This window comes from Triturus cristatus, chromosome 10, assembly GCF_964204655.1.
Source record: "Triturus cristatus chromosome 10, aTriCri1.1, whole genome shotgun sequence".
In the NCBI taxonomy this organism is placed as follows: Eukaryota; Metazoa; Chordata; class Amphibia; order Caudata; family Salamandridae; genus Triturus; species Triturus cristatus.
The window spans coordinates 558,548,228-558,573,055 of NC_140593.1; the positions used below are offsets into that span (position 1 = coordinate 558,548,228).

The 24,828-nt window shown below is 43.3% G+C and overlaps 1 protein-coding gene across 1 annotated transcript in view; it reads left to right on the forward strand.

Moving 5' to 3' along the window:
• Positions 1–24,828, forward strand: part of LOC146789726 (tetratricopeptide repeat protein 21B-like) — a 372,315-nt gene that overhangs the window by 65,078 nt on the left and 282,409 nt on the right. The window contains exons 8-9 of the mRNA XM_085631186.1: positions 12,132–12,347; positions 13,488–13,726. Of these exons, the coding sequence (XP_085487312.1) occupies positions 12,132–12,347; positions 13,488–13,726 (455 nt within the window). The remainder of the gene's footprint in view (positions 1–12,131; positions 12,348–13,487; positions 13,727–24,828) is intronic.

The following is a 24,828-nucleotide window of genomic DNA, read 5'->3' on the forward strand; positions in this document are numbered from 1 at the left end:
AGGCTCGGCATGAGCGAGGATCAGCAAGAAAGAATCCTGCTGGAAACAATGTTGCCAGGTACTCCAAGAATGCCAAAGACGATGCGGGACCCGCGCCAGCGGGTTCCGCGAGGTTTCTTGTAGAGGCAGTGGGCGGGAGGGTCGGGTGGGCGGCCCTAGCCACAGGTGGAGACAACTGAGGGCGCCTGGGTGATGTAGTCTTCCTCCCTTCCCAGCAGCAACTGCTAGCGCCGACAGTGAAGGCTCGGCGTGAGCGAGGATCAGCAAGAAAGAATCCTGCTGGAAACAATGTTGCCAGGTACTCCAAGTATGCCAAAGATGATGCGGGACCCGCGCCAGCGGGTTCCGCGAGGTTTCTTGTAGAGGCAGTGGGCGGGAGGGTCGGGTGGGCGGCCCTAGCCACAGGTGGAGACAACTGAGGGCGCCTGGGTGATGTAGTCTTCCTCCCTTCCCAGCAGCAACTGCTAGCGCCGACAGTGAAGGCTCGGCGTGAGCGAGGATCAGCAAGAAAGAATCCTGCTGGAAACAATGTTGCCAGGTACTCCAAGTATGCCAAAGATGATGCGGGACCCGCGCCAGCGGGTTCCGCGAGGTTTCTTGTAGAGGCAGTGGGCGGGAGGGTCGGGTGGGCGGCCCTAGCCACAGGTGGAGACAACTGAGGGCGCCTGGGTGATGTAGTCTTCCTCCCTTCCCAGCAGCAACTGCTAGCGCCGACAGTGAAGGCTCGGCGTGAGCGAGGATCAGCAAGAAAGAATCCTGCAGGAAACAATGTTGCCAGGTACTCCAAGGATGCCAAAGACGATGCGGGACCCCAGTGCCCTTGTAGGTATTACACTGCAGGCAGAGGGACAAATGGGTTATATGCATGGTATCATTCCCCCATTCAAATAAGGGGATGCCACATTGTTGCAATGTAGGTGCAATATGTGCACCTGCCCAATGGGTGTCACAGGATTGGCAGCACAAGCTTCTGTCTCCCCTTCTGTATTACAGAAGTAATGCCTGGGTGCAATGAATGAGCAAAGGCAACATTACATCCCCAGGGCACTTCAGCTGCAAGGCTCCTTATTGCTTGATATTTGGGGAATGGCACTAGGAACTATGGAAGCGTGTTCCTGAAAGCCCAGTTTAGCTTACGTTATTAGAAAATAAAAGGATTTTTTGTAAAAAATAAATCATTTTATGCTTATGAATCGCTGGCCACATAACAAAGTTCTTTACCTTGGGATTTGTGGGCATATTCACAACAGGTAGACGCTTACACAAGATTTCTGAATATTCTTGTACTTGTTCTATAGACTTAAACGCAACGTATTTATTTATGCGTTTTCCACTTAAACAACCTAAACCGAGAACATGCCAGAATGCCATCAATTGCTGTTTCCTTTTTCACCAAATAGCCAATAAATAGGAGAAAATGGTTAATTTTGCTGAAAACACCAAACTTGAAAACAGTGTATTTAGCGCAAAAAGGGAAATCAGGAAAATGTGCCTCAATGCTAAGCATACAGGCATTAGGAATTAAAACCTGTTTTTAAAATCTTGGAAGAGTGCACCATACCATCATGTCCAGCATTTAGACAGTTATTTTCCCCCCTCTGTGGGGAAGATCCTGGACACAAGCCTGCTTTATTTAAAGATGCTTTGGCAGTTAACAGCAATTGTTTTGTGGAAGCGTTTGGGTTTAATCGATGTTTAAGGAGGTTTTCTTTCTCTTTACACTTTTTTTCTGAAGAAAAAGTGTTTCTTTTCCCTGATTTTCCTGGTGATGTTTGACTTCTCTGTGGCTTCGGGCACTATGCTGGTGCCTTCTGAGAAATGTTCAGACACCTAAGGGTCAAAGTCAAGGCTCCTGTTGACGTTGAAGTGATGTCATTATTGGCAGTCCTCATCATCCAGACAGAATGTTTCCTGTTTGTCAAAAATTGGATCGCCTTCAGATCATAAGACCTGGAAGGGAATCATCCCAACTGCTCCATCTCCTCATGATTTTGAAGAGGTAGCAGTCTCTTTCTCTGTATGATTAAATCTATTTTATTATTAATATAGAAAGAAGCAAGTGAACAACACAGCAAGGTACATACAACCCCGTAGAGGCCAACTGGAATAGTCAGGTGCATAGAAATAAACAGTCCCTGGAGTGTGAACTAGGATATCTCTGGGTAACGGGAAAATACACAGCATGTCGCCTACAACCCAGAATGGGCCAGGTCTCTTTCTCTTTAGATGATGCTCAGACTCATCCTCACGCACCAAGGGATCACTAGAAGATTCTTCTCATTCATCTTTGGAAGTCCCATTTTATCCTTACACTGAATAAAGTATCCTCCAGTTCCCAGGAAAGTATGTGCTCTCTGAGTGAAAAGCTCTGAGTCCAGTGATGCGTCTCCATCTAGGTGTTACTGCAAGAGGCATAGTGAAGTGAAGAGTTCTGGCACAAGTAGATATTATATTTTTCCCCATCTGAATCTCCCACGCCAAGAAAAGAAAGTTGGCACAGGTCATCGCCTGAGGATTCAGACTTGGATGGATCATCTTCTGATTGATGGTATCCCTCACCTGTATCAGTGGACTGGTGCAGACACAGAATATCGATCCAAAAATATCAACTTACAAAAATAATTGTGGGTAAACAATATCGACTCGGGTAAGTAATGTCGATGTAAAAAATATCTGAGTGTTTAATATCGTTTTCAAAAATATAGATGTTAAAGATATTGATTTTTTTTATTAATGTTATGTATTTTAGTATATATTTTATACGTGTGATGCATGTATTTTTTTGTATAAGAATTGTTTGTATTTTTATTATATGTGTTAAAAATGTAGTAGTCATTTAAACAAATTGTTTGAATTTTGCATTTTTAGTTCCACGGCGGGTTGTGGGTTTATAGGGTAATAGGGTGGGAAGTAATTTAATTATATAAAATGTATTGATTATTTTTAGTAGTTATTTTTTTCTATTTGAATTTTGCGGTTTTAGTACCGTTACAGGTTGTGGGTTTATAGGGCAATAGGGTGGAAAGTAATTTAATTCTAGTAAATTTATAGAATATTTTTATTTATTAATTGTTGAATTGAGATGTTAGTGTTAACTATGTACATTTATTTTTATTAATTATGTAATAATTACTTTTTAATTAATTGTAATTAATTAATTGGCAATTATTTGTTAATTGTGTAATTTTTTTAGGTGTGTTGTGGAATTTATAGGTGAAAATGGTGGGAAGGATGGGAAGTAATTTATTTTTAATTGATGAATTAATTAGTTGACGCAGCGAGGGAACACTAAATTGGTGAGGGAAACTAGAATGAGCAAAGTTGATTGTGATCTAGAAAAAGCAACAAGTAGCGGCAGAACAGATCACATCCTACAATTAGTCCCGCAGGGAGTGAAGCTACAATGCCCGAGGTCTTTACCCTCAACTACTTGGCTGCTCAAGGGGTATCAGTAAATAAAGAAGAACAAGCTATGTGGGCTGATGGGAAGGATAGTGCCCGTATGGCCGACTGTATACATTTTAGGGATGGTAATACTGCAGGTGTGACAGATGAATCAGACCAGGGCATCGGGTTAAAATTTCTGTCATGGAACTTAGCGGGGCTAAAGAACATACTCCCATGCCCGGACTGGGGGCAATTTGTGGGCAAGTATGACATCGGTCTCTTCCAAGAGACGTGGGCGACAGAGGGTGTGCAGAGGGTGGGCTTTGCCACATTTGATAAGACCCTCGGGTGGGCTGTCAATTTGGGTGGGCACATACCTTGGATGTACAGTGGAAATGTTGACTACTCCCTCTAGGGATATTCAGTGTGCACTCCTCTCTTTCCGCCCTAAGCTAAAAATTGCCTTAGTCAATGTATACTCTTGTCCGGTTAATAATAGCCAAGAATCGTCTACTATTGACCTCCTTGGCCAATTTATACCGTCGCTGGACCCAGGAATTCGGGTCATTGTGGGAGGCGATTTTAACTGCCACTTCGAACCACTCATAGATTCCGACTATTTAGACCCTTTGGAAGAAGACCAATTTTGGCTCATCCCTGACCCACAGATAACACCCATTAAAACCTGGTCTCCTTTGGCCTTGCAGCTGAATGTGCTTACTTTAACCTTGTCGCGAAGAGCTTGCAACGGGCGGACCAAATCAGACCAGCCGGGGAAGTGTACATTTAACAGACCAGGCCAAGCCTCACTCCTGGATTACATCCTGGTAGAAACCAGATTTTGGACTAGGGTGCAAGATTTCTACATTATACAGAGGCAGGACAGTGATCATAATGCAAGCTGGGGATTGGCAATCCATCCCAACGTTTTGAGAAAGAGACTAGTGCATTGGTTGTAACAAACAATAGAAAGAAAGTTAGATGGGAGCGAATACAGGAGTCTCCACTTAAAATAGCAAAAATATATCAGCTAGTCCTCCCAACGTTAATTAGGATGAGGGATTTCACGTTGGTGGAGGGGCCCAGTATAGATCAGGGTGAGGTAGGAAAAATTCATGCGGAATTATCCTCCAATCTGGCAGATATTTTCTGTCCGACGGGGAGCCATAGAAAAAGCGCTGGTAACAATTGCTCCTGGTATAATGGGGATTGCCGCAAGGCAAAACAAGAACTTTTGAGGGCGGTGAAAGAACAGGATAGGGTGCAAGCAAAAGTAGCAAGGGCCAACTACAAACGGTCCATCCAGAAAGGTAAGAAGAAATGAGAGGAGAGGAGGTGGGATGGCCTTAGGACGGCCCTCAAAGAGAAAGATATGAAATCCTTCTGGGCTATAGTGACAACAGGTGACAGGGAGGGGACATTGGCTATTGCACCTAATATAGCTCCAGAAGCGTGGGAATCATATTTTGGGTCACTATATGCCGATGAACGGCGCCCGCGAAGCAGGGGTCGTGAAAGTTTCCTAACACAAACGCTGAAGCCAAAAGCCAGGAAGCAGGTAAAAATGAGTCCGGATTATGAAGTCACTATATGCATTAAGGGGAGACGAACATGAAAGTGGAGAGTTTAGCGGAGTAGAGTGCACGAGTCCTGAGGGAATGGAGTTCAGTGTGTTGGAGGTGAGCAATACCATTTGCAAGCTCAGTCCCAACAAGGCCCCCGGGCTGGATAGAATGCCAGGGGACCTTTTTCGGGGAGAGCCAAAGATCTGGGCCCATTATTTTTGTGTTTTATTTAATACAATTGCTGGGGGTATGGATCTTCCAGACAAATGGCGTGGGCCCGAGATAGTGCCAATATTCAAGAAAGGTTGCCCCCTCACGCCATCTAATTACAGGCCAATCAGCCTCATTGACATCTCCCAGAAACTTTTTGGGCGAGTGCTCCTGGATCGCTTACAGGGCTGGGTAGAACAAGAACAAATACTCAGCCCATATCAGGCCGGCTTCAGATCAAAGATGTCAACCGTGGACCAGATATTCAGGCTTCAGCTGTTCTGGAAAACGGTTGTCCTAGAGGGTGGCAGCCTCTATTTAATATTCGTGGATCTGAAGTCGGAATTTGATAGGGTACCAAGGGCAAAGCTTTGGAGGGTCTTGAGGGATCTTGGGATTCCCCCGTACCTGCTCGGGTCTATCATAAAATTACACACGGATAACTTCACGCAGGTCCAATGTGGAAAATCAGGTGAGCTACCTGCCCGGTTCCGTGTCCTTAATGGTGTTCGACAGGGATGCGTCCTCGCTCCCACCCTATTCTGTCTCTTTATAAACGGGCTCATTGACTTCCTAAGGAAAAATCAAGGATAGTGATGTCCCAAAGTTAGCCACAGGAAGGGTTCCTGCACTAATGTTTGCGGATGATACCCTGTTACTTTCCAATACTCCAATGGGCATCCAGCGGATCCTAGATGGGTTCGCAGAGTTCTGCATGTTGTGGGGATTGGAGATAAATCTAGCAAAGACTAAGTTTATGGTTTTTAATCCCCCCAAACTGAAGCGTTCCAACCCAGTTCTACATGGTATCCCTCTTGAGAGAGTAGAAACGTTTGACTACTTGGGAGTCACCCTGGCTGAGTCTTTTAATTGGGAGGCATCGGTGGCAAAAGCTAGCCTTAGGCTAACACAGACGATTGGTAGTATCTTGAAGCTGCATAGAACCTCAGACTCGAAACCCATTGCCCCTGCACTTGAAATTTATACTGCCCAAACCAGAGGGGCTGCATTATATGGGGTAGAGCTGTGGGGTCATTGCCAGGTTTCCAATCTAACAAAGGCAGAAAATAATTTTATAAGGCAACTTTTAAGTCTACCGAACAGCACTCCCCTTATTCCCCTCCGTATGGATTTGGGCATTATGCCTCTGGGCGAAGAGATAGCACTGAGACCCCTTACATTTTGGAGGCGACTCTGGGTGACACCTGAACTGTCTGACATTAGGGCTGAGCTAAAAGATATTGCCCCAGTGCCGCAATAAGGGAATTCCTTGGTTCTGTCATATAAAGAACCTCACTCTGGAATTAAAGAACCCAGATCTGTGGAGTTCACCTGAAACTTCATGTACTCTGATCTCTAGATTGGAACTAATAAGACAATACAGAGCAATGAAATTCATCCAAATACAAAACAATTGCATACACGGGCGCTTCACGTCAGAATTTCTACTTATAAAAGCTATATATACTATGAGGAACCCTTCCTAGATTTTATCCTACTTCCCAGGGCTAGGAAATTATATCTGCAATTCAGATTAGGGACCCTCCCAATTCATGTACTTACTAGTAGATGGGCGAAAGATTCAAAGAAGGAATGTCCTGTATGTAATTATAAGGAGGAGTCTGAAATCCACGTTCTTTTTCTCTGCCCTGCTTATCGGATACAGCATAAACGCTGGTTAACACAACTTTGTAAAACCCTGGGTTTCAAGCAATGTATAGTGGCATTGAGAATCTTAAAGTATGATACTAGCCCTCCAATTGTATTTGCGGTTTCTCGTTTTTTAAACAGTATGTGGTACATCAGGCAAGCTGCCAAGTATAATTGTATTGGAGTGTCTAATGGCACAGCCTGATGTCCGCCATTTCTACTATTGTAAATCTTCTCGTATCTATTTTTAATGATAGATTTAACATCCTTTTATTCTTTTAACTTAGTAGTTTTTAGGGATTCTTTGATCATGTTGCTATGGACAGGCCTGTCATCTAACGATATAAATGGCTTGTAAATATATTGTATCTGTGATTTCTTTTTAAAATGTATGCACTTTTATGGCTTTGCGCCGAAATAAAGTTTTTACTGACTGAATTAGTTAATTATTTTAAATTAGTAATTAATGATGGTAATTGGGTAATTAATTTTAGCTGTGTAGTGCATATTATAGTGTTAAAGAATGCATATTCAATGAATTTGTAATGTTTTATTAATTTTTTAAATTGTGTAAATTTTGGAACTACATTTAAATAAAAACGTTGAAGGTTTTTTTTATAGGGTAGGAGATAAAGAAAATACATTTGTTTTTAAAAATGTTTTTGTTTGTTAATATTTGCTTCTTTTAAATATTGTTTATAAAGGTATTGATTAATTTATTTCAGATAATAGCTGTATCTCTTTGTTATATGTAATTATTATATTTAATGTTTAATATATTTAATCTGATTTTTTTAAACATTCTTTATTTTTAAGATCATTTTTTTTTCATTGTTTAAATGATATTAATTTTTGGTTCTCTGCTATCCAACACTTTCCTTACTGTTGCACTCACTGGAGTGGGAATAGTAATTTTTCCCCTCCGCCATCCAGCACTTTCCCTACTATTGCACTTATTGTAGTGGGAATAGTAATTTTTACCCCTCTGCCATCCATCACTTTCCCTACTGTTACACTCACTGGAGTGACAAATGCAAAAAGAACAATAGATGAGCAGAATGCACAACAATGTCATACATTCACCCCAGTGCAGGGATCTGGACCTAAATCCATCGTTTTTTTGCTCACCATGCCATTCCAGCTTGGACCCAGCCATATGCATACCAGTCTTGACCCTGCGCCCAACTGCCTGGCCAGGCATCCTAGGACCGGTTTCGGGCTTTCAGCCCTCATAAGCCAGCCTTGTTTCCAGTCCAGGGAGGACCTGACTTGGCAGTTCGGTCTGGACTGTTCCCATGAGGCACAGGGTCAAGACTGATTTGCATATGGCTGGATCCTAACTGGGGTGGCGTAGTGGGCAAAAGAACGATGGATTTAACCCAGATCTCTTGACTGGGGGAGGATGTATGAATCATCATTTGTTGCAGTTGCACTCACTAGAGTGGGAACAGTAATTTTTACTCCCCTGCTATCCAACAATTTCCCTACTGTTGTATTTATTGTATTGCGTAATGTACATTTTGATTGTTTTTTATAGTGAAATGTTTGAATTATTTATAAAATGGTTATTTTTTTAAATTATTGATATGTATATTTTTTTTATATAATTTAAGTTTAAACAATAAATAGGTAATAGTTTATTATTTTTACATTAAATAGATATTTAATTATGTTTAAGTAAATGTTTATGTATAAATTAGGTTTGTGTTTATATTTTTGAAATCAAGTTTATTTGTTATATTTAGTTAAAATGTATATTAAATTTAATTTATCTTGTTAAAAATATTTAAAATATATTATTTTGTTATATATATTTTTAAGTCAATATTTTGCACATCTATATTTTTTACTTGGATATTTTTTAGTTGATATTTTTGTACTTACCTGTTTCATTATAGGGAGTTGATATTTTTGCAGTCTATATTTCTTAATAGATATTTTTGTCAACAATATTTTTGTCATTGATATTTTGTCAGTGATCCCTGTGAAGTCGGTTATGTCTAAGATCTCTCCTTTCCATGATCTGGTTGCAAGAACAATTGGAACCATAGGACAAGCTTGTGGTTTTGTTTTGATTGTTTAAAAGATTATTGAGGTGTAGAACTCTTGTGCTTTGATCCAAAGGTTACACCTTCTCACAGCTCTATTTGAGAGCTCAATGGACGTTCCATGAACTCTCAGAGAAAGCTGCAAGAAAGTTTAATCTACAGACCACAGCTGCTTCAAAGGCTTACACCTGATCCAGAAATGGACCTGTTTTATTTCCCAATTATGCCTCCGGGTTTCTTGGGCCGTCATCCCTGGGGAATGCACTTTTGATGTGTTGGTCCCAAGGATTCTGTACACTTTTCCAGCAATCCCAGTTCTTTTCAAGGTGATCACCGAGGTAAGACTTAGCAATGTACCCGATAACTGCATGAACATTCTGAGAGAGGTAAAGCATCCTTTTATGAGTTCTTCATATGCGTTCAAAAGGAACAGGTTCTGCTTATAGTGCAACATCAAGCATGCAGACCCGCAAACTTGCCTGGAAGAGAAAGTACCACCTTATCAGCTTTATTTGGCAAAATCTGGTTTGTAGAAATCTTCTATTAGAGTGCATTTGGCTACTGTCGCTGCTTACCTTTATTATTATTCTCAGGCTGTTTTCAGTATTCCACTGATTGAGGATTTCCTGTAGGGTCTTAGGACAGTGCTTTCTCCTGTTAAAAGACCTTCTCCTCCCTGGCCATTCAATGTGTGTTCTCTAAAGTGATCGAAACTCTGCGTGAGCCCATGCACAAGGCTGATTAACAGAACCTTTTGTGGAAGGTTGCTTTTTTAGTGGCTGTTAACTCATCCACGTGGATGAGTGAACTTTAAGCTCTGTGCATAGGATGTTTGATAGAATATCGATTGCAAAATATTAGTGTGGACAGAAAATCACATTAAAGATATGGAGAACCGAAATATCAAGCAGGCGAGTGCAAATTGGTAAGTTCAGATTTATTATTCTTAACTCCACATCTACATACCTTGAAGATATGTATACCCTCAAGGTACGTAAATGTGGAGTTAAGTGAAGTAAAACTTTTCTTTCCCATAGAAACTTACCTTCACAATAATTTTGTACTGGATATTCTTGACACGATAATTTGTGCACACTATATTTTCTTGATATTTTGTCCAAGCACCCTGTGCACCGATGAACCATACACTGTGTTCTATCTTAACAAACTATCCTTACAAACTCACCCTTCTTTTGTCCAAAAAGAGATTTATGGTTTTCACGTTATTCTGAAAATGTCCTTGCCTAATTTTTCCCCAAATACATCATCACTGGGATAGAGTTCTTTACATAGCCTCAACGTAAAGTGGGCATAAGTTATTATTTGGGCAAGCCTAAAGATATACGCACGGTCAAAAAGCTCCTTGTTAATTATAATGCAGTGAGGAGCAGGTCCTGCCTCCTCTAAACCGATTATAGCTTGGTGGATAGTTTCTTGCATTCTTACCTGTAATTCACAAGCTAATAGGCCCTTATGATGGAAGTCTAGGGTGTATTTCTCAAAGGTATGGCTGTTACTGCATCTCTGATAATAAATGTTCCTATTCCTCACATTTGTACGACTACCAATTATTGTCTGACTCCGGATGGATACTTTAGTGGGCCAGACTTCTCTTCGTACCTTATTTACCTATTTGTTAAATTCTGTGGCCCTGGTTGCAAGTTCTAGGTTGGGTTATTTTACCATTCTGTTTTATCTTTTATCAAGACCTGAAAGAATTCCATGGTGAAGAAATAAATTTTATTTTCTTATAATCCCTGTTAATAGCCATAGCTGTTCTCTCTAAATTCATAAAAGCCCAACCCACTTTACTGCTTTTAGGGCCAAAGATTTTTAACTGGTTTCTATGCATACGTATATTCTTTTTGTTGCAAAAACTAACAACCCAACTGTCACCCTGCTGGGCATAATGAGTTAGTGCTGACTCCAAGATTCTTAATTGACCAGGGTTTATCTCCTAATGTGAAATGCATTGTTTTGTAGAGTGGAGTTTTCAGCCAGATGTACATTGTGTCCTATACTTCAGATAAATAGTTAAAAAGGGGAAACACTAGATGGTGCCTTTTTCGCATATTTTCTTGCTATATGTTTTAACTGAAAAACATAAAAAGTAAAATTGACTTGAGCTCTGGGATCTTGCAGAAGCACAATATATATTCTACATTTTAAGAAATCAGTGCGAATACAAATGCTGAAGAACTAGGATTACAACTACTTACCTTTTCCATCACACTGGGCAAAGATAGAAGAGTATGGATGGAGAAGCACTGTTTGAATTATTATCTGATGCCTGCAGTCAAATAATGGGTCCAGTATACTGATGATTGCTCCTACCTGCTATCTTCTGGAATATACTCTTTGATGCGTAATATTTGACTCGCACCTTGACCTGTAGGAAATTCCAATTCAAGGAATCTTCGTGCATAACAGATTTGGGATTCGTAAAGAACAGAATGCAGAAAGCTATGCACGTTCACCAAGAACATCCATACAATGTTCACCCTTTCCATGTAGAGAAATGAAAGGTTCACTCACCTGCACATGACCTCTGCTCTTTGGAGGCTTGTTTAATACTTCAATCTTCTGATTGCAAAACCTGAAGGGGGTGCTATGAATTTAGTCATTGCAACTCAACACAAGGGGCCTGATTACAACTTTGGCGGTGTGACGCCGGATCCGCCCTGCCGCTGCACCGCCAAAGCTGTGCTCAAGCCGCCCGCCCGATTAGGCGTTTCCTCCTGTCTGGCGGGCTGTTTTTTAGCATTTGCACAGTGATGCCTCAGAAAATGGCCACCGCAATGGGAACGCCAAAAACAGTTCCTGCATGACATGGGCTGTAAAGTCCATGCCGTCCAGGAACTGGTGTGCATGTACATTGGAGGGCACATGTGCCCCCCTTGTGCACCCTCTTTTTTTTTTCTGTCAGTGTTCATAGAGTGGGTACCTCCGTGACACCGCTGGCGGAGAGGCAACTCGCATTATGCTTGGCGGGTCCACGGTATACTGTGGCCTCTTGACTGCCGCAACACCGCCAGGTAATGATGGTTCCCTGGCGGCTGTGGCAGGAAAATGGCTATCGGACCGCATAAATCAGAATGTGGCGGTTGGGAGACCACTGCGCTCCCACGAGTCAGTCTCGCAATAGGCCCCTAAATGTTTTTGCCAGTGTCCATCATCCCACTAGGTACATACTCATGTTTAGAAAAGCCTTGAAAACCAGCTCACTGTGCATCTACTTGTATAATATACATAAATGCATTTCATTTTCCAGGTTCGAGACTATCCACTGTATCATCTCATCAAAGCTCGGGCACTGAAAATGACAGGAGATCTGCCAGAAGCTATTAAAACACTCAAAATTATCATGAATCTTCCTGAAATGAGAAAAGGAGAAAGTAAGAAGGGAAAAGGGAGTAGCATAAGCATCAGTGAACGTGTGTCCATTTATCTGGAACTTGCAGAGGTTCTTCGCCTAAATGGTGAGCAGGTAAGGAACATTGCATGAACTAGATTTTAATGATGGAAATTGGGGATTCTGTGGTCATCATTTTGCTCTTCACTTTTAAAGGTTTACAATACGCATCTGCTTAACAACTTGCAAGGGTAAATTATAATTTATTCCTGAAATTGTACTTTTGAATGTAGAAAAATTGCTAGATGATTTTACTCCTTTGTAAATACTGTGATAAGTGGTTAATGTGGGATTGGTGGCCCTGGAGGTTGCAGTGACTACCCACACACTTGATGGCTTGTAGCTATTCACAAACATTGTTTAGTTTCCCATTCTGGATAGGCAAGCATTAACTATGTAGGGTAAACTATTTTTCCTGCTTGAGAGGAAACGAAAGAAAAAATACATTGATTTGTTAATATTTCGACACCATTTACTAGTGAATTTTTGCACTCTGTGTTGCAGCCTTTAGTACTGTACATCTTTTGTAGTTTTCCAGGTGCACTCGTGCAATTCTTTGTCAATTACCATAAAATTCTGATACCAGTTTAAAGTGCACAATTAACACTAAGAGTAGATTTCTGACTTTTAATGCATGGATATAATGTTTTGAACCGTTTGTGAGGCAATGAAAGAGTGAGTGTAAAAAAAAAAAACTTTAACTGCAGACTTAAACAGCTTCTAGTTGCTGATCTTCTGCCAATGGAAGACCTCAGTTCAAAGTATGGTTTATAAAGATCTCGGCTTTCAGACAATTTGCTCATTTTTTTCTTTTTCATGGGTATAGCAGTGGATATGAATTTTTACGTTCATGAAGTGCTTTATTTGAGGCTTTTCCCCACAGGATCTTGATGACCTTAAAGCGATATTTGACTGCAAAAATATGTTCATATAAAATGGTATGAGATATAGAGGAGGATGATCTAACCTTTGCAGTTGCTGGCCTGGTGCACCTCTCACGGGATTTTACCACAGGACCGACTAACTGCTGTGGGAGTGCTCCTCCAGTAGAAGGACATTGGTTTGATATGAAATTAGAATCCTAAAGATCATCTCAAATATTTGGCTTCTTGGACTATGGGCCTACAATCAATCAGTGAGTGGCATTTATGAGGTGTATTTTATAATCACATTTAACGGTTGTTATAACATTTATACTACTTTGTAATATTTTAGCATGAAGCTACGAAGGTTATGCAAGATGCGATACATCAATTCCATGGAACACCAGAAGAAATTCGCATCACTATTGCAAACGCGGATTTGGCACTAAGTAAAGGAGAAGTGGAGCCCGCCTTGGGAATGTTGAGAAATATCACTTCAAGCCAGCCATATTTCATCGATGTTAAAGAAAAAATGGCACAGATTTACCTTGGAACGCGAAAGGATAAGAAGCTCTACATTGCCTGCTATCGGTAACATATCTCTTGTATTTGTTTACTACAATGCCTCTTATTGTTGACCACTTCCTCTTATGTTCAGCTTTGTGCACAGTGGCGAGAACGCATACACCAGAATGCTATTTACAAATATTGCATCTAAAGTGAAATTCTCTACCAATAGAAACCAGATAGACGTAAGCTGTAACCCAACCCTTTTCACTCATGTAGACCATCGGAGGTTTAAAACAATGCATACTCCATGATACCTGGTGTAAGGAAATGCCTCTTTTTGTATGATCACCCCCACAGTTTTGGACTGATGCTGCTGTTTTTTTTCGATGCGGAGATTGCACTGAGGTCTGCTAACCAGACCTCAGTGCCAGTGTTCTAACCCCTTACCCCTTACATGTTAAATTGGCTACCCCCAATTGGGGTAGGCTGACGTATAAGTCCCGAATATATGGTACCAAGGGCACCAGGAAATTCAAAATTGTTGGAGATTGTGCACTCAATCATATTATTCCAATAATCTTCATATTGAGTTTCAATCGTTCGGCGTGCTACCTTAGTGATATGCCTGCCTAGCAAATGACTGATGCAAATAGGGTGGCCAAGTCCCGGAGGTAACTTGGACACTAGCATGCACTGCTGTGTTTGCTATACTTAAAGATAAACTGTGTAAACCAATTTTTTAACCAGGACATTTTTACTTTTCTAAACATTCCAAAACATAATAGTTCTAAATATCAAACATTTATACTACAACATATATGTTGTTTTACATGCATTAATACAATCAATTGATGCTGTATACAACTTTAGTAGAACAGCGCCCAATGCATTGCAGGACCAACTGTCCCTTCATCAGGGAAAACCCTGTTAGGTGAAAAGAAAACTCATCAGATGATGTGCAAATTAATATGAAGAAACATCATTCTATTTTGTGCAACTTCAGTTTAGAAGGAGCGTGTCACCTCATAGTGTAGAAAACCAGTTGACTTTTATTAAGTTGCATTGACACCCGAGTGCTACCCCTTTTATGACGCGCTGCTTGAATAAACACTTAAATCCATGAAAGAAGAAAGAACGGATAGGCGGAACAGCCTTCCAATCTACCCCTAAACATATAAACTTAACATTGTATCTAGTGATGTTTTCACTTGTTGGTAAAAAACACATATTCGTGAAATATACCCGCCTACCTCAAGACAACCTTGTGTGGCGCGGAGTCAGCTGTTATGTTCACCTCGTAATAGTAAACCTCTAGGATGCTTAACAGACCGCTTGTGTCATCTCGGTTGTGGTACCAAAGACGAACATTGTAACAATTGAGATCGTGTTGATGCTGCAATAACATTCAAGTCATCTATCTTTATACTCCTAAATACAACGATCAAATTTCACTCTCTGAAACGACTATGCTGTTGCATACCTCGTGGTAATCCGGAATCCTTTCTGTTAATAATATTAGTACCTTCAATAGTCACCATTTCTGAACGCTGTTAGGATAAAATAACCACCATTACTCCAAGAGCATAACGAACCCAAACCTCGTCCGTACTCACAATGCTCCTTCAAAACATATTACCTTCTCGTCCTTAACCACTGTGATCCGAGTCTCCCGCTTACTGGCTAAACGCGTCTTCCGACTCACAGCCATCATGATTTAACACTATCATTGAATCTCGCGAGAGTACTCTCAACAATCACAAGCGCCATTCCTAAACAACAAACTAACATCATCCGTGTACCGTCTAATCACCCGAATCCGTTCAACCCGAACATCAATGCAGTGAGGACCACCATAAAGTAGGACGATTTATAAGATTATACTCTCCTACCTATATACCCCTATTTAAGACCATTTGTTTTGGAAAATGAACCAGGTATTTTACGATCCTTAACCGCTAAACTGGCACCATCTTAAAATTGTGTAATGCTTAATGAAAGGTACAGATAGCTGAAGAGAGGGTACTATTACCTAGAATACATTAGATGTTGATTAGTATGTGGGTACTCCAAACGTGCTCAAAAGATGTGCCATTGCTCAGAAAACAGGTGATGTGAATAAATATATGGGTACTGAACTTTAAACATGATGTAACTCTCACCATAGTCATTTACATAAATGTTTTTTATGCATCTGAGATTACATGAAACTTCTTGCAACAATGTTTAAGTTACTCATATCACTGTCTGACATATTGGACTGTCCCTAATAGCTATTTACACATTAAGAATCTAATTGTGACTACAACAGAGCCCTTTTTCGAACCTCAGGAAACTCCCTTTAGCTGGTCCAACCAAACACTCGGTCCAGGTTTGGCATGCAGCTACTAAAAGCTTAGGTTGGGACAGGAAGCTCACACTGGCAACTCCCTTGTGGGACTCTGAACAACTGGGCAACCTGCGTTCCTCAAAGGGATTTGACAAATGGTATCTCATTGGTATCTCCCGGATAGGTGACCTCTGGGTGAAAGGTGATATGATTGCATTCGATACTCTACAACAGCAATACGAACTCTCCGACTCAGTTTTTCCATTATCTGCAGATCCGTCATGCTCTTGTAACAGCCCTACAGAAGGGCTCTTCCCCTACTGAGTCTTCACCGTTAGAAGACAGATTACTTAATGGGTACCTCCCGCAGAAAGCAATTTCGTTAACTTATAAAAAATGGATTAATAATACCCCCGATCCCCGTGAATGACTGCATGAGTGTTGGGTGGGGGATGGCCTCGAGCTTGACGACGAGGAGTGGCGAGAGGCGGTGGCCTCCCCCCCCCCTGTGAGGTGGCGATTTCCGCTCGGCTACACCTGGTCCAGCTCACAATATTGCATAGAACGTATGTCACTGGGCCCCAGCTGGTTCATATAGGGAGGGGGGAGATTGCAGAAGGCGCTGTGGTCAGATGGGCACTTTCCTACACATACTATGGGAGTGTGAGCAGATCCAGGAGTATAGGCGGGGGTTGCACGAGGTCATGCGGAAAGTGTTACAGAAAGACATACGCCCGGAGGTGAAAATATGTCACCTTAATGTTTGGGAGCCCACCGATTTGATCGGTGTGGAGAGGCTCTGGGCTACTCTGGGTGCGATGGTGGCCAAACGTGATGTAGTCCAAATGTGGGTGGTGGGGATGCCGCCGACCCTGGATACCTGGAAAAAGAACTTGGATTGGTGTATGTTCAGGGAGAAAATGGTGAATGTGACATGGGGAAGTGGTTCTCTGTATGGTCGAAGTGGAATGTGTACCGGGGAGATGTATGTGCGGATCCTGTGGTCCCCTTGGAGGATGAACATCTGTCTCCTTGAAACCCATCTGTGTACCTGATGAGTGTCCCAGCTGCCTATGATGTTGAAATGTATTCGCTGTCTGAATCGATCCCATGTAAGTGTATATTGCTTGGCCGACTGTCAATGTTTACATTTCAATAAAAAGATATCTAAGCATGTTTTCTTTAAAAAAAGAATCTAATTCTGTCACATGAACTTTCATAGATGAAACCATGTTACTTATCAAAAATCTTGTGTCTGCGTGGGGAATGTAAGTGAGGTTTTTAAATTCTCCGTCTGCTCGTGTCACTCCACTGACTCCTTGATTAAAGAAAGCAGGCCATTTCAAATCTGTCATTGAGCCCATAAGGTATTAAGGTATTCAACCTTTTTATCCAGAATGCCTCACGCTGCAGGAGTTTTTTTGAATTATCGGTCTGGGCGAATAGGCACTTGTTCTATAATATGGAACTTCAATTGCCCAATGGTATGGCGATTCTGTTTCCAATGTACGGCAAGGCTGGAGTTGATATTTTTATTTCTAATTTTACTTTTGTGCTCCGTCAAACCCATTTTAATTTTCCTCTGTTTTCATTCATTCATTCATTCAAAAAACTTTATTTCGGCCACAAAGGCCATAAAAGCAAGAATACAATACAGCAATTATATATCAAAAAGCAGATCACATTTTAACCACCAAAACAGAATAAAATAATCAGATGAAAATATTCACATTATTAATAATTGGTGGAAAATTTCCTACGCTGAAACCATACAGCATTTAAAAAACGTGAAACTGCGAACACAATTGGGGGATGGGTGTCGTATTTTAAAACTCGCAGGGCATTAGCGCAGTCTCTAAAACCAAGATTCCTACAAATTGATTTTACCCAACGTTTCCTGTGGGTAAGGTACGCTGGGCAAACAAAGAACATATGGATTTCATCCTCCAATTTGTAGCCACATGCTGGGCATGAAATGCTTTTGTTGGTGTCCCATCTAGAAGTAAAGGACCTGAGTGGTAAGGTACCCATTCTAAATTGAACATATAATTTCCTGGCAACGGGGGGGAAAATCAAATCCAAAAATAACTCCCTCCCATAATTCGGTTTAATCTGAAGGAACTGCTCAGTCAGCCTGCCTATATTTGGATTCATGTGCAAGCGTGTTAGATGGAAATATCTTAATTCTTCAGCAAGATTGGTTTTAGAAACAGATAGACAGGAACCTTCTGGGGTATCCCAGAGTTCCTGGCGACCAATCTTGGAACAAGTATCCCTAACGTGGGTTAACCAGGGAATCTTCATATGTTTAAGTGTGGGCCAGAGTTCCAGAAATTCATCTCTAAAAATTTCCAGGTCTGGATTAGACCATAATCTCTTCCAATAGTGGACAGGCCGGGCCGCCACCACCTCTTCAATGGGAAGCAGTCCCAAATCTAGTCTAAGTGGGACCAACTGGGTACTAGGGGGAAACTTAATAATTTCCTAATAAAGGAGTTTTCAACCCTCAATAGACTATCTATTTTGGAATGACCCCATAGTTCTGCTCCATAGGTTGAGGCAGGTCTGGCTTGGGTTTTAAAGATTTCTACCACTGGAGCCGCTGGTTTGAAAACCGTGCCGCTAAACAATCTAGCCATACCTCCTGTTTGGGTCAACTTGTGTGGAATTAACCACCTGACCTCCCCAGCCCAGATCTTCTTGGAGTGTGATCCCCAAGTAAGTGAACGTTTTCACCCTTTCAAGGGGGATACCATTCAGAACTGGGCTGGGGCGAGTACGTTTAGGAGGATTGAGGATCATAAATTTCGTTTTGGCTTGGTTAATCTCAAGCCCCCTGTCACTACAGAAGTCAACAAAGCCATCTAAAATTCGCTGGATTCCCATAGGAGTGCGTGACAACAACAAAGTGTCGTCAGCGAACATTAGGGCAGGAACCTTGCCCGAGGCGAGCCTAGGGAAATCAATATCTTTTAGGGCTAAAAGGTGTTTTATAAGCCCATTGATGTATAGGCAAAACAACGTAGGCGCTAACACGCATCCTTGTCGGACTCCCCGGCTAACAGGGAAGCGTTCGGAGAGTTCGCCATACTTCCCACATCTAACCTGAGCGAAGTTGGTCTTGTGTAAATTCTTCAGAACATCTAAGAGATAGGGGGGAACATTGAGCATTTGCAGAACGGCCCAGAGCTTTTCTCTCGGAACCAGATCAAATGCTGACCTTAGATCAACAAAAATGAGGTAGAGGCTGCCACCCTCTACACTCACAGTCTTCCAGAATATAACCTGGAGACGAAATATCTGATCAAGGGTTGAAGTACCCTTCCTAAAGCCAGCCTGCAAAGTACTTAAAACGTTATTTTCTTCTTCCCAGGCCTGTAATCTATTCAAAATTATGCGCCCGAATAGTTTTTGAGTCGTATCAATTAGACTTATCGGGCGATAATTCGAGGGCTGTAAAGGACAACCTTTTTTGTGTATAGGCACTATCTCAGCACCACGCCAGGTTACTGGCGGATCTGCGCCGTACAAGATGGAGTTAAAAAGGACACATAGGTAAGGAGCCCATACCGTAGGTTCAGACCTAAAAAGGTCGCCTGGGATGTTGTCCAGGCCCGGCGCTTTATTAGGTATGAGCATGAAGATGGCATTTTCAACCTCTTTAATTTTAATTTGTGGGATAACTTCAGCACGACAAGCTGTATTAGGGGAAGAATCAACTGAGGAAGGTAAATTAAAATCCACTATTGAGTATAGACCCCCGAAGTGCCCTTCCCAGACTGCGGGGGCTATATTGGAACCAGTAATGGCATCAGGATCTTTCTTTCCATTGCTAACAATGGCCCAGAAAGCCCTGAAATCCTTATTCTGTAAAGATACTCTTAGCTCCTCCCACATGTCGTCTTCCCAAGACTTCCTTGCCCTATTGGTCTGTTGTTTATAAAGGGCACGGAGTGATTTAGTTCTGGGTTTATCATTTGCTTTTATTGCCAGAATCAACTCAGCTTTTAGTTTCCTGCATTCACCTGTATACCAGGATTGCTTGTTGACCACAAGTGCCTTAGGAGCCTCTGAACGAGAAAAGACGTCCAGAAGTTTCATAGATAGCTGAGTATGGATAGTAACGGGGCTAGATAAACTTTCCGCGGAAGAGCAATCTAGCACAACACCGGCCATTTCATTAAGGCAGGGAAGTACCAATCTATAAGTTTCTGCCAGTTTCTCAGGACGCATAAGGATGCTTGACCATTTAACTCTTCGTTTATTATTATGCAGAGTTAAAGATTGCAAAGGAGGAAACACCCCACTGGCATACGCTGAAAATCCCCGATGGTCTGGTTTTAATTTCAGGGTAAGGGCGTTGTGGTCACTATCATCACGAACGACCACTCTGAAATCTAGGGCCTTATCCCATGATTTTGTATCGATCAGGATATAATCCAAGATCGACAAGTGCCCAGCTCTGTTGAAAGTAGTGTGTCCAGGCTGGTCGGATTTAAATCGGCCATTGCAGGCCCTCAACGACAAGGAGAGGGTAAGAGAAAGAATTTGTAGTACTAATGGGGTCCAAGCTCTAACCATAGGAATCATAGGGTCAGGGATGTTTAAATGTGTGTCTTCCGCCACAGGGTCATTTTGAACTGAGAGACTAAGCGGCTCAAACTGGCAATTAAAATCGCCGCCTACTATAACAGAATAATCTGGATCTAAAGTCAGAATAAAATCATTCAGAGCTGTAATGACCTTAGATTCACCTCCTCCTGGGGAAGGTCTAGAATAGACATTTAGGAGAACCAAATGCCTGTTCTCAGGCAGGTCCAGTAGAACACATAAGATGTCATCAGATCCTGTTTGGAGTTGCCTGGCTTTAGCACCCAGGTGGATTGCAACCCAGGTGCTAAGACCTCCAGAAGGTCTCCCCCTACCACTGGATAGAGCAAGAATGCCAAAAGAGGCAAACCCCTCTCGTTGGTAATTTTCCGTGGCCCATGTCTCTTGTAACAGACAGATATCAAAGGTGTCCATAAAATTACCCCACTCATTGCATATCCGTTTGTTCTTTAGGCCCGCTACATTCCAGGAGATAAGTTTGACATCAGTCTTGAGCTCTCCTTTGGTAGGGGCATCTATAATTAGATTTGGGGAATCGGCTATAGTAGGAGGATTAGGGCATAGGACAAAAACATTATCCCCAGTGTGAGGGACAGTAGGGGAGTTCACATAAGACAGGGTCTGTGGTGAAATATTAAATACCTCGTCCGTTAGCAGTTTGGTGGTCGCTATAGTTGGATTTGGATATAAAATCGGGCTTGATGGCACCATAGATGTGGTTTTAGGAACTCCCCTGTCTAATTCTCCTTGGGTAGATGATTCAGCGTGGTTCGACCTACTGGTCAAAGGTGGGTTTAGAACCAGTCAATCAATCTCGCTAAGACATCTAAATCGATTGTAATCCCCAAGGTGTAGAGAAGGGCCCTGTGGTTCATATCTGGTAATATGCCCACTACAAAATCCATTGCGACCCACCCGTGTCCACCCTTGATCATAGTCGTGTTCCTGATGTCTTCTGGAAGGGGGATAGAAAAAAGCTAGTGGGAGAGTCTTTATTAAAGATTCAGACCCCACGTGGGAAGAGTTTAGAATAAAAGAAACTGCACCCTTATCCCTCAGAGTTATAATCACACAATCCCCAATAAAACCTTTCTTGGTATTGCCCACCCATTGAACCCTTCGAACCATCAAGATCTCACCCGAAAAATTTGGGGGGAGGGGTCTATGCTTTGTAAGCCAACTCACCACTTTGTTCTTGAGCGATGAGAAGGATTCAATGGTTCCCTCGGTAAGTTTAGGGACTCCCGCTAAAACTACGACAAACGGGGCAGCCTCTGGGGGGAGATTTGGGGGTTGATATACTCCAGTAATGGGAGCATTTGTGGTTGTGGTCTGATGCAAGTCTGGCTCTACCCTAACTAGAGAGTTTTCGTTTGTCACAGTAGAAGAGGGAGGGATAGAGCTACTAGTGGGGGCTGTGGGGACCTGGGCTGACAAAGTCAAGGGTGCTAAAGTATGTATGGGTAGTTGTGAAGTTGAGGCGCTTGTGCTCTGCGGTGCAGTGACATTACCCCGCCCCCTATCAGAAGAAAATAAAACAGCGGAGGGGTTGGTGTAAGACTCAATTACTCTTGCCAGATTAGCTATTCTATCCTCCAATAGGTCCAATTTAATACAAAGAGGATCAAGCAAGGATTTTAATAGAGCCTTTACATCTTTGTAGAAGGGTTCAGTGTTTGTGCCCATATTAGTGTTAAAAGTAGGAGTAGCTGAGGGATGAAGGGAGGCCACCTGAACTGGACAAGTAATCATGGTGGATATAGATTTACTTATAGCGACGGGAGTCGCGCTTGAGTTTGTGATACTCTCAGGGACAATATCAGCACGGAGGGGAAGAACTGATGACTTATGCAACTTGTTTCTCTTTATTGGAGGGCCTTTATTCCTCTTAGGAATGGCCCCCTCCCTAGCAGCTCTAGAGCGCTTCCTACCCGCCAAAATTTGTTTTGTAGTAGGATTGGGATTGGGGCTTTTCAAAGGCGATACCCTAACATTATTCATTCTGTGGAGACACTCATTATCAATAGGGGAGTTAGAGACAGGGGTAGCAGGGATAACAGTAGATAATGCCTGTTTACCGGGCAAAGAAACTTTGTCAGGCGTTCTTGCATGAGCAATATGACCCAATGAGGATCTTTTGGCATTTTCAATGCCTATAGAAAGGCGCTTCTCAAGAACCGTTATCTCATTATTTAATAGAGAATTGGCTCGAAATAAAAAGGCATCTAAAGTCCCTGATACAGATCCACTGCTTACAAGACATTTACTACGAGTTTCCCTAGCTGCCATTTTAAACTATAGTCACAAACAATTGAAGTTGTAGCAACACAAGACAGACCATGGGTAGCCGGGATACTGAAGCAAACGAAAGAGGTATGGCCCGGTCCGGTCTTACCCGGTCTGTAACGGGCTAGAACGGGCCCGCCCTTGGCCCGGGCTTCGCCCCGGACTACGCCCCGCACGCGTCCCGCTAACGCGAGAACAGGTGAGGGTTAAATGGGCCGGAGGGAGGGGCGGGAAGAGGAACCAGGTGCGAGTGATCAGCAGCAAGGAAAGCACTCTGGTCCTCGCAGTCCCGCAGGTAAAATAAACTGCCAGTTAAAAGCCCCGTGTAGTTTGCTGTGAATTCGTGCTGTCCACACCAAGGTCCGTTGTGAGGAGAAGTTCTGGGCCGACCACAGTAAAAACAAAGTCCTGCGCCTGCGAGCGGCACCCGCGAAGCGGGGGCCGCGAGGCGTGAAGTACTGGCCGGAGGGAGGGGCGGGAAGAGGAACCAGGTGCGAGTGATCAGCAGCAAGGAAAGCACTCTGGTCCTCGCAGTCCCGCAGGTAAAATAAACTGCCAGTTAAAAGCCCCGTGTAGTTTGCTGTGAATTCGTGCTGTCCACACCAAGGTCCGTTGTGAGGAGAAGTTCTGGGCCGACCACAGTAAAAACAAAGTCCTGCGCCTGCGAGCGGCACCCGCGAAGCGGGGGCCGCGAGGCGTGAAGTACTGGCCGGAGGGAGGGGCGGGAAGAGGAACCAGGTGCGAGTGATCAGCAGCAAGGAAAGCACTCTGGTCCTCGCAGTCCCGCAGGTAAAATAAACTGCCAGTTAAAAGCCCCGTGTAGTTTGCTGTGAATTCGTGCTGTCCACACCAAGGTCCGTTGTGAGGAGAAGTTCTGGGCCGACCACAGTAAAAACAAAGTCCTGCGCCTGCGAGCGGCACCCGCGAAGCGGGGGCCGCGAGGCGTGAAGTACTGGCCGGAGGGAGGGGCGGGAAGAGGAACCAGGTGCGAGTGATCAGCAGCAAGGAAAGCACTCTGGTCCTCGCAGTCCCGCAGGTAAAATAAACTGCCAGTTAAAAGCCCCGTGTAGTTTGCTGTGAATTCGTGCTGTCCACACCAAGGTCCGTTGTGAGGAGAAGTTCTGGGCCAATCACAGTAAAAACAAAGTCCTGCGCCTGCGAGCGGCTCCCGCGAAGCGGGGGCCGCGAGGCGTGAAGTACTGGCCGGAGGGAGGGGCGGGAAGAGGAACCAGGTGCGAGTGATCAGCAGCAAGGAAAGCACTCTGGTCCTCGCAGTCCCGCAGGTAAAATAAACTGCCAGTTAAAAGCCCCGTGTAGTTTGCTGTGAATTCGTGCTGTCCACACCAAGGTCCGTTGTGAGGAGAAGTTCTGGGCCAACCACAGTAAAAACAAAGTCCTGCGCCTGCGAGCGGCTCCCGCGAAGCGGGGGCCGCGAGGCGTGAAGTACTGGCCGGAGGGAGGGGCGGGAAGAGGAACCAGGTGCGAGTGATCAGCAGCAAGGAAAGCACTCTGGTCCTCGCAGTCCCGCAGGTAAAATAAACTGCCAGTTAAAAGCCCCGTGTAGTTTGCTGTGAATTCGTGCTGTCCACACCAAGGTCCGTTGTGAGGAGAAGTTCTGGGCCAACCACAGTAAAAACAAAGTCCTGCGCCTGCGAGCGGCACCCGCGAAGCGGGGGCCGCGAGGCGTGAAGTACTGGCCGGAGGGAGGGGCGGGAAGAGGAACCAGGTGCGAGTGATCAGCAGCAAGGAAAGCACTCTGGTCCTCGCAGTCCCGCAGGTAAAATAAACTGCCAGTTAAAAGCCCCGTGTAGTTTGCTGTGAATTCGTGCTGTCCACACCAAGGTCCGTTGTGAGGAGAAGTTCTGGGCCAACCACAGTAAAAACAAAGTCCTGCGCCTGCGAGCGGCTCCCGCGAAGCGGGGGCCGCGAGGCGTGAAGTACTGGCCGGAGGGAGGGGCGG